Source organism: Paroedura picta, chromosome 16, assembly GCF_049243985.1.
Source record: "Paroedura picta isolate Pp20150507F chromosome 16, Ppicta_v3.0, whole genome shotgun sequence".
NCBI lineage: Eukaryota > Metazoa > Chordata > Lepidosauria > Squamata > Gekkonidae > Paroedura > Paroedura picta.
This window is the reverse complement of record NC_135384.1, coordinates 4,487,428-4,496,990: the sequence shown is the minus strand read 5'-3', so window position 1 is coordinate 4,496,990 and position 9,563 is coordinate 4,487,428. Positions and strand designations below refer to the sequence as shown.

Here is a 9,563-nt window from a genome sequence, read left to right as displayed (position 1 = left end):
GCTCCTCCTCCTCCTCCGCGTCGTCGGGAAACTCCGGGCTGCCACTCCTCCCTCCGCCCGCGGGCCTTTCCGCTTGGCTCCCCGAAGGACGCGGCGTCGGGCTGGCGATGGGGACGGGACCGCCGCGGCGACGGGCTGCGGGTAGGATGCAGGGCACAGGAGACGGCGGCGGGGCGCAGGGCTGGGCTGGCCTGGCTGGGAAAGGAAAGGAAAGCGCAGTGCGGGGTGCGGATCCGCGCTGCTCGGGGGTGGTCGCGCGGGATCCCGTCGCAGCTCCGTCGAGGCTTGTGACGTCTGTTCTTTCTGGCCCCCTCCCACCCGGGGCCTTCCCCTTGGCCCCTGGCCCTGCTCGTGGGAAGGTTGCGCATGGCTGCCTTAATCGCCGCAACAAATCGCCGGGCACTTCCTTGTCCTGCCTCTCTGTCTATTTCTCCTTCCTTCCTCCTTCCATCCTTCGTTCCTCCCTTCCTATTATGTATGTGGATCTGCCAGGGACTGAGCTTTAGGTCCGAGGCAGGATCCAAGCAGACACCGAATTGATTTGGTCAGTTTCCTATCTGCTTGAATCCTGCCTCAGACCTCAATCTTCCTTCCTTCCTTCCTTCCCTTCCTTCCTTCCCTCCCTCCTTCCTTCCTTCCTTCCTTCCTCCTTCCTTCCTTCCTTCCTCCTTCCTTCCTTCCTTCCTTCCTTCCTTCCTTGCTTGCTTGCTTGCTTGCTTGCATTGAACAAGAGTTCTCAACCATGGATAGCCAGGAGATCTTTTGGAATTGTAGCAGAGATCAGGTTTTCTTTTTGAGAGAGACCAGTTGCTCTGGAGGCTAAGGTGGTGTGGCTTGGGATGCCTATCTCCAGTTGGGACCTGGAGATTCCCCCCCCCCCCATCCCCGTGAATTACAGGTCATCTCCAGGCAACAGAGATCAGCCCCCCTAGAGAAAAGGGCTGCTTTGGAGGTTGAACTGCATGGTGTTATGCTCCACTGAAGCCCCTCCCCTTCTAGACCACACCTTCTGCAGGCTCCACCCCCAAAGTCTCCAGGTTTCCCCCAACCTCGAGCTGGCAACCATAGTTGTATTCCACTGAGGTCCAGCCTCCCCCCCCCCCAGCTCAAATCTCCAGGAATCTCTCAACCCAGAGTTGGCAACAGGGAAGCCAGCTTCCAGGCGCTACCTGGGGATGCCTTGGAATTATATCTCAATATATAAAAGCTGCGTTATCAACTACAGGCAAATGCGTGTATTTATTACAAAGAAATTCAAAACATAGGCCCCAATACGTCGAATCCGAATAAAAACATGCTGTCATATCCAATATAGACCTAACTTTCAACAAACGGTTTTCTCCTGCAGCTTGTTTGCTACATAAAGGCCCCAGTTGTGACAGAAACAGAGTCTGACGCCATCACTGGAGGCTGTGATTTTCCACCATGCCGAGCGGTGGCATGACCCTGGATGAATTTGCCGTGCCCGAGGAGGCCCAGGAGATGATGATGTTCCACCGCCCACGGATCGAGCAGCTCTTCCGGGTGGAGCTGAACGTCCTGGGGGTCCTGGGGCTGCCACAGAGTCCCAATGGGGAGCCCCAGGGGGAGAGGAAGATCTGGCTGCAGCTACGAGGATGTCGGGAGAATCTGCAGAGAGCAAAGGTGAAGGGGCCGGGTAGGGAGGGAATGGGTCTTGGGACAACAATGGGCTGCCTCCAGCCAGCCTTTTCACTCCCATGAAGGCCCTACGATCCCCAGCGACTCCTATAAAGTTGCTTTCTGCCCTGTTTTCCCCCAGGAATACATCAAAGGCCTTTGTGCCCCAGAACTGAAGGAAGAAGTTTGGTACCCAAAAGACATGCAGTGCGTCTTTCTCGGGGCCCAAGGGCTGTTTTTGGACTGCCTCACCCATGGGACATCGGCGGACCTCACTCTTCTCCGCCCCGGCACCCTTTTGGCCTCCGGCTTGGCTGAAGCCTTCGTCATGGCCCAGAGTCGGATCCAGGATTTCGTGGAGAAATACAAGAGGAACCCCAAACTGGACGATGAACGGGAGGCCCAGGTCAAGAGAGCCTTCCAGGAACTGGTGGAGGCCTACGATGATAAATACGCCATGGATCTCTTGATCCTACCCACGGCGGTGAAGGAGGAGCTGCTCAACTTGGTCAAGGAGGTTCGGGAAGAAGAGCAAGAACAGAGGAATGGGGGTTGGTCGCCGCCAGGGTTTAGGCAAGTCCCTTTGCCAGCCTGGGAAATGGAGATGGGGGGCGGCAGTGGGCCCCAGTCTCCAGGCAGGCCTCCAGATGTCTCTGTTCGGGGACAGAGTAGGCTTGGAGACTCTGATTTCCATTCAGGCTTCGCTAGGCCTCAGCCGTCCCTCCCCAAGCCTCAGGGTTCTCCCCGGCTTCAGTACCCAGCTAGGCCTGGAGACGCAAGAGCAGACCTAACTTGCGTGGTTGCTAGGCCTCAAGAGCGGACTTCGCCTCAGATCTCAAAGGCTGACCCTCCCCAAAGTGGTGCTGAGGCCCGGCTGCAAGACTGTTCGGCAGGCCTGAACGGTCCACAGGACTGGTTGGACGAGACAGCCTCCCTGAGGCGAACGCTTCCCAAGAGCTCCCCCCAGCCCATTCCTGCGGCTCCTCATAAGTCTCCACTAGGTCCCGTCTTCCCGGGTCCTGCGGGATCTTTGGGGGATCACCGAGAGGAAGGGAAGCCTCCTTTTCGCGTGAGGGAATCCAGCCCGGTGAGCTTGCCCGAAGAAAGCAGCGAGGAGGAGTTGTCCTCTTCTTCCTCAGACACCTTGTTCTCCTCGGGGATGGAGAAGGAGTTCCGAATGAGGCTCAACTTCTTCAAAACCATGGGCTACGAGGAGCAGTTAGTCAAAAAGGTACTCTTGGAGGGTGGGGTGAAGGAGGCCCCCTCAACTATCCTGGATAGGGTCCAGATGGAGGAGGCAGGCTTGTCCAAGAAAGATGACGGTGTCCTTCAGAAGGAGCCCCGGGAAACAGAGCGCTCTTCTCCTCCACGGGACGAATATCTCTTGGAAGTGATCAAGGCGGCCGTCGCCAACTGCGGCCACTCGCCCAGCAAGATCCCCACGGGGATACAGACAGGGGCCCCCTTGGCCGACCTGCTGAGGCAACTCAACGAAAACGGGGGGCACCAAGATGAGCCTGAGAGGGCCGCCAAGGTGTCTACAGCCAAGGAGGAACGCGGAGGTGACCGAAGGGCAGCCATCTTGAATCCCGATGAATCGTCTCCGCAGCAGGGCCACCAGGAGACAGGGAGGAACCAACTCTCCCCTTTCGGTGAGGATGTCCACGTCCCGCCCGTCAACGCTGGTGCTCCTGTTTCCTCTCCAGACAGGCCCCTCGACGCGAACTCCTTTTTCTCCACGTGGAATTCTGAGGGGAGCCATTCGGCAGAAAGTTCTAGTCCCGGGTCCCCCAACACGGTTTCTGTTTCTACGGTGACTGGGGCCCAGCGCTTCGAAGAGGCGCTCAAGACTCGGTTCAAGCTCAAACTGGCCGACACGCCGGGGAATAAGACCCTGCGGAGGGTCATTATAGATGGCAGCAACGTGGCCATGATGTGAGTATGGTTTTTGGGGTGGAGGCTCAGAGTTTGGATCATCCGCTTGCATTTGGCATGGTCTTCAGTGTAGGGTCTCCCCACAACAGACACCCTGTGAGGGAGGTGGGGCCGAGAGAGCTGTGACAGACCTGCTCGGTCAGAACAGCAGTATCAGGGCTGTGACTAGCCCAAGGTCACCCAGCTGGCTGCATGTGGAGGAGGAGCGGGGAATCAAACCCGGCTCGCCAGATTAGAAGCCGCCGCTCTTAACCACTATGTCACACTGGCTGCTTGTCCATCAACAAGCAGTGTATGTAGCGTTATAAATATTAGAACCATGGCTTGCCCGGGAGCCAAGGTTATGCCCTGAGAGTCAACATGGTGTGCTGGTTAAGAGTGGTGGGCTCTAATTTGAAGAATTGGGTTTGATTCCTCACTTCTCCACCTGCAGGCAGCTGGAGGACCTAGGGCTAGTCTGAGTTCGCTTAGAGTTCTCTTAGAGCTGTTCTCCCAGAGCGGCTCCCTTAGACCTCCCCCCACATCCTTCCTGCAGCACTTCCTGTTTTGTCTGCCGTTGCCCCCGTTTGGGGGTGACCTGTGGAACTTTTAAGTGATGCTTGCTTCTACTGGGCTTGGCCCTTTCACGTCTGAATGTTCCGCCTTTCTGTCCTCCAAGGCATGGCTTGAACCAGTTCTTCTCGTGCCGAGGCATTGCCCTGGCTGTCCAGTATTTCTGGGACCACGGTCACCGAGAAGTGACGGTTTTCGTTCCTGCTTATCGGATGGAGCCGGATTCCTGCGTGAGAGGTGAGCGATCAGTGGATCCCTGGCTAAAGAGATCTCCGTGGGTCGATCTCGGGATGCTTAATCTCTGAAATCTGTGTGACCCTGGGCCAGTCCTGCGCGTTAGAAATGAACCTACCGGATAAAACAATGGATTATCAATGCATTGATTTAATCACAGAGCAGTTCTCTCAGAGCTCTCTCAGCCCCACCTGCCTCACACGAAGTCTGCTGTGGGGAGAGGAAGGGAAAGGGGTCTGTAAACCGCTTCCTCCCCTTTTCGCTATCCGAAAAACTGGTCCGATTCAACCCCAAAGTTAGAAAGTCTCAAAATCTGATGCTCTAACACCCAGACTTGTGCTCTGCTTCTTCTTCTTCCACCCCTTTTCCGAATCGCAGAGCAGCACTTCCTGCTTGAGCTGCGCGAACTGAACATCCTCTCCATCACACCTTCACGCAAAGTGGACGGGAAGAGCATCATGCCGTACGACGACAGGTAAACTGCGTATAACGGAAGGGCTGGTCACTGGGATGGCTCACGACCGGCTGCGCTGAGAGGGTGTCCCCCTGGCACGTGCTCCTTTGCCATTGGCTCGCTTGCTGTGATGTCACAGAATGGGAAAAGTTCCAGGGCACCTCCCTCGCAGGTTGTCTGTTGTGGGGAGGGGGAGGGAAAGGCGCTTGTTAGCCACTTTGGGACTCCTTCAGAGAGTAAATAGCAAGATCTAGACAATCGGCTCTTCTTCTCCCGACCCACACGCATTCTGCCCACAGTTTTCTCTAAAGAACAGCTCAATGGGTCTTCACAAAGAAAGGGGGCAGGTGGGTTTCCAGTTCCGCTTTCAAGATAAGAATTTAAAGTGGGTAGAAATAACCAAGTTGTCCGTGATTCACAGACTCCCTTTCTGGGGGCTGTGGATTCCGGAACGGAGCCGCGAAAATGTTCTGGACGTTTCCTTTTCCTTCCGGCTTGACTTTGCCTACGGCGAGCGGACCCGATCGAACCTTATCGGATCCTTCTAGTTTTTGGGTTTTTTTTCTTGGCCCGAATCTGGAGTGTCCCTGGGGTTTTCCCCAGGCTGGGTTTTCCGGCTTGCCAGGCACTGTGGCCAAGATTTCGTGAGGTGTTCATGAGCGAATGGGCTTGGCTCAGAAGCCGGAAATTACTCTCTCAGCAGGCGGGGTGTGTGTGTGTGTGTGTGTTTGTGTGTGTGTGTGTGAGGACTGAGTCACAGAGGCTGACAGATTCGACGTTCAGAGGGTGGAGGGGAGACAGGACACAAACAAAGGAACAGAAACTGATTGTGGGCAGACCGGGTGAGAAGGAAAGAGAGACTGTGGCTAGATAGCGAACATTATTACCACCTCAAGCTGGGTGGCCCTGGCCGTCCGTCAGTAGCTGTAGAAAACAGCAAGACCCCAGAGCACCTTGGGCCGGTCTCAGTTCTCTCAGAGCTCTCTCAGCCTCGCCTGCCTCACAAGGTGCCAGTTGTGGGGGGAGGAAAGGAATTGTCAGCCGCTTTGGGACCTGGGAGGCCTGCTGGATGACCTGGGACCAGTCCCAATTCTCTCAGAGCCCCCCACTGAACTGCAGATGTCTCTTAATTGTAGTCTCTTGTTCTGTTCCTTTCTTACCCCTGCTTCCCCACCCCCCAGGCTGATGCTCAAATTGGCAGAAGAGACCAATGGGATAATTGTCACCAATGACCAGTTCCGTGATCTCGCAAAGGAATCCAAGAAATGGATCAGGATCATCAAGGAGAGGTGAACTGTAGCTGGGAGGGGCTTCATGACCATTTTTGTGGCATCATAGAGTTGGAAGGTACTTCCTGGGTCATCTAGTCCAACCCCCTGCACTATGAAGGACACTCACAACCCTATCGCTCATCCACTGTCACCTGCCACCCCCTGGAGCCTTCACAGAATCAGCCTCTCCATCAGATGGCTACCCAGCCTCTGTTTAAAAATCTCCAAAGATAGAGAACCCACCACTTCCTGAGGAAGCCTGTTCCACTGAGGAACTTCTTCCGGATGTTTAGATGGAATTAGCAAATGGACGTTTCTAGGCCGCAGGGTGATTGTTCAAAGAAAGACATGTGGTATAGTCCTAAGAGTATCAGAACACTGATGGATCTGGAAGTTACATTCCACTATGGAATGATCCCACAAAAGACACCCCCCCCGCCCCAAATTTTCTTGTTGGTTGAAAGAGTTACAGGTCTTCTGGTCCGGGTAGGCCCCTGCCCTGCTTTCCGGATGTACCGCCCTGCCCCGAACTCTCCCCAGCTCACTTGAACTTGGAAGAACCTCAGCCTGAGATGCTGGAGAACGGTTTCCTGTTTCAGCAGTCAATATTGGCCTTGATTGAGTCAAAGACAGATCCATGTGTGCGTTCAAGCTTGAGGATCCTGTGACATTTCTGGGTGTTTTTATTTCTCCCTTCTAGAGTGCTGCAGTACACCTTTGTGGAGAACATTTTCATGGTTCCTGATGACCCGTTGGGACGAAGCGGACCCCCCTTAATGGAATTCCTGAAGAAAACCCCCAGGTATCCATCCATCCACCCACTGTGGGAACAAGACCACCCTGACCTACACTCAGTATGGAAAGACAGTTGATAAAATCTACTGATCCCAAGATTTGGCCCCACCTTTTGGGCAATATAAAGCAGTGTCCAGATTGGGGCCTCAAACTTGGTTTCGAGCTGCAGTTCGCTCGGCTGTTCAGGCAAATCCCACCTAGTTCATATTCCCTTGCCCCCCCTCCTCAAACCGTCTTGCAAATGACTGCTTCAGGCTGTAAAGTGTTAACTAATCCTTGCTGTGACCAGATCAGGTGGCGAACTTTTTTGTTTCCTGTTGCAGGACCAAGCCTGCCAAATGCCACACCTTCGCTGGCCGGGCAACTCAGGCAACGGTGCCCGTCCGTCCTGCTTCGCAGACCGAGGTCCTTCACCTCCGAGACAGATGGCCAGCGGGTGGTTCGGCTGGGGATCGACCGAGGCGGCTCCCGAGAAACAGAGCCGGGGAGGAGAAGAAGGAGGCCGTTCGGTCCGTGGCGGAGACGGAGCAGCTCAGGAGAGAGCTTTTGGAGATCTTTGAAAACCAGGACAGGAAGATTGATTTCGTCCTCCAACGGAACCCTTCCAGTTGTGACCTCAACACGCTTTCCGAGGCTGTCCTTAGCCTTGGCTTCTGAGATGCAGAACTTCTTTCAGCCCGCCACCACCTCTCCTTTTATTCAAAAGGGGCGCATTAATGGACTTGTATCCTTGATGGACTTGAACTTCAGCTCTTTGGCACCAAAAATGTCTAGCCGTCTACCGACGCGACAAAGGACCGCGGAGGAATTCTGCTGCACCAAGTTAGTGTCGTAGATTTTTAACTTCTCCCGCTGATGTGAACGCCCGTTGGCCACCCCTATCGGAATTCTGGACCAAAGAGCTCCCCCCACCCCAAACCTCTCCCGTTGAAAAAGCTCTCGTCTTAATTTTGAGGCACGCAATCCTCATAAAATTGGAGCTCTTATCTGACGTTCAGTCCTGAGAATGTGGACTTTGCAGTGGAGAGTCAGGGTTAAGCGACAGGGTGCCTGAAGTTTGGTCAACGACCAGCCAAAAATGTGTACGAGAGCAATACTCCCTTGTCACTATCTCCTTTCTCAGGGTCTCTCTCCAAACTGTGAATGAAAACGGATTTCCAATGAATTCTGGAAATTGCTCTGCGGGAAGAATTTCTAACTGCGTTCTTAAGCTAGAGGCTGTGACTGAGACATCAGCTCTAGAACCAGCAACAGAGTTGTGGCTTCTTCAACTCATCAAAGTAAAGAGTATTTTCGGATGGTTTCAGCCATAATTTTCCACATTTTCAACTCAGTAAGGATGTGAGGACGTTAAGAAGCATCGTCTCGGATGCTTCTTCGGGTGTCCCCGCTGGTTTTTGGAGAAGGTGAATCCATCAATGCTCTTTATTTTCATATTTTTACAAAAACAGCTTCTCTAACATTCAACATACATTCCAGTTTTTAAAGATTTTTGTTTCAGTCTGAATTTTTTTTAAAAAAAACCTTCCAAATTGCAGAACGATTTTTTTACAAAAAGGAAAAAATACCATTAAAAAAAAAAAGATTCCCCCTTTATCGAAAAGAAACTTCTATCTTCTCATCTGAACAAAAAAAATCCACAATGCTCACATTTCCCCGTTGCTTTTGATAATTTAAAAAGTGGAACTGATTTTGAGAGTTCCCAATAAATCTCTGTGCTCGGTGACTGTTTTTGTCAATTGCAGGAAAATGCAGCTTCTCAGAAAGGTAAACATACATAAACGGAGGATGGTGTTGTGTCATCTACACAGTTGCTTTGATGCTATCTTCATGCCTCCTGTGCCTCTCAAGTCAGACCCATGTTTGGTAATCTGAGGTGTTGCCAGCCCATTTCTCATTAAGCCCGGGAGAACGGACTGTGAGAACAGGATCAGATTTCTCCTGCGTTTAGCTGTGGGCAAGATGAGGCATTCCCCTAGAGTTCCCCAATCCCTGGAACTCAATCCAGAGCCACTAATTTTGCAGTCTCAGTGGGGGAATGTCTGACCTGCCTCTTTCATCCCTGGCATCACCATTTAAAATGACCTGGCAGGTGGCAGGAAAGACCTAGGAACCCAGAGACCATATGCCAGCCAGAGTGGACCAGACGCAGCTCAAAAGACCAAAGGCCCAACTTGTTGATTTTTTTGAGAGTCTGTGTGCAAACTAGAGAATCAACAGGCATCTGATAATAGTTTGGCCTTAATTCTGGATCTGTTTTTAGATACTTAAAAAAGCAGATGTGAGTGAGGAGGGGTGCTGTGGACCAGAGAAGTGGTAGGGGGAAGGAGGCAGCGTTTAACCCTTGCAGTTCTGCTTTTCCTGATTGAAATCCTTCCTCCCTTTAAGACTCATCTAGCAGAGGACAATATAGATCCTTCAACGATGCATGTCTTTTCCCTTCTGGGGAAAACCCAGGCAGGGCGTTTTCAGTTGGGGAAACTGTCCGAGGGAGGATTTAACCCTCTCTCTTTCCTGTAACCCATTTTATTCCCTCCCCCCCCCATTGGGTAACAAATGCCACATCATGGAACGTCAACATCACGGGTAGCTTGAATGGAAGATGACGTCACTTGGGGAAATCTGAAGTTGTCGCTAGCCCTTGCTTTGACTTCCTCCTGTGTCAAGGCCTCACCTCTGACCTG

The 9,563-nt window shown here is 52.9% G+C and overlaps 1 protein-coding gene across 1 annotated transcript; it reads left to right on the top strand.

The window, feature by feature from the left end:
• On the top strand, positions 1-8,605 carry KHNYN (KH and NYN domain containing). Its single transcript, XM_077313930.1, has 8 exons — positions 1-141; positions 1,349-1,644; positions 1,781-3,573; positions 4,232-4,362; positions 4,738-4,834; positions 5,995-6,102; positions 6,785-6,886; positions 7,203-8,605. Exons 2-8 carry the CDS (start codon positions 1,426-1,428, stop codon positions 7,534-7,536), a joined length of 2,784 nt encoding a protein of 927 aa, XP_077170045.1. The 5' UTR covers positions 1-141; positions 1,349-1,425; the 3' UTR covers positions 7,537-8,605.
• Positions 8,606-9,563: the final 958 nt, after the last annotated feature.

What these genes read in the sequence shown, in the direction of transcription:
- KHNYN (XM_077313930.1), top strand. Translation starts at nt 1,426, where the DNA reads ATGCCGAGCGGTGGCATGACCCTGGATGAATTTGCCGTGCCCGAGGAG. An exon ending in GGCAGCAACGTGGCCATGAT is followed by an intron (nt 3,574 to 4,231) that starts GTGAGTATGGTT and finishes CTGTCCTCCAAG; the next exon opens with GCATGGCTTGAACCAGTTCT. An exon ending in ATCATGCCGTACGACGACAG is followed by an intron (nt 4,835 to 5,994) that starts GTAAACTGCGTA and finishes CCCACCCCCCAG; the next exon opens with GCTGATGCTCAAATTGGCAG.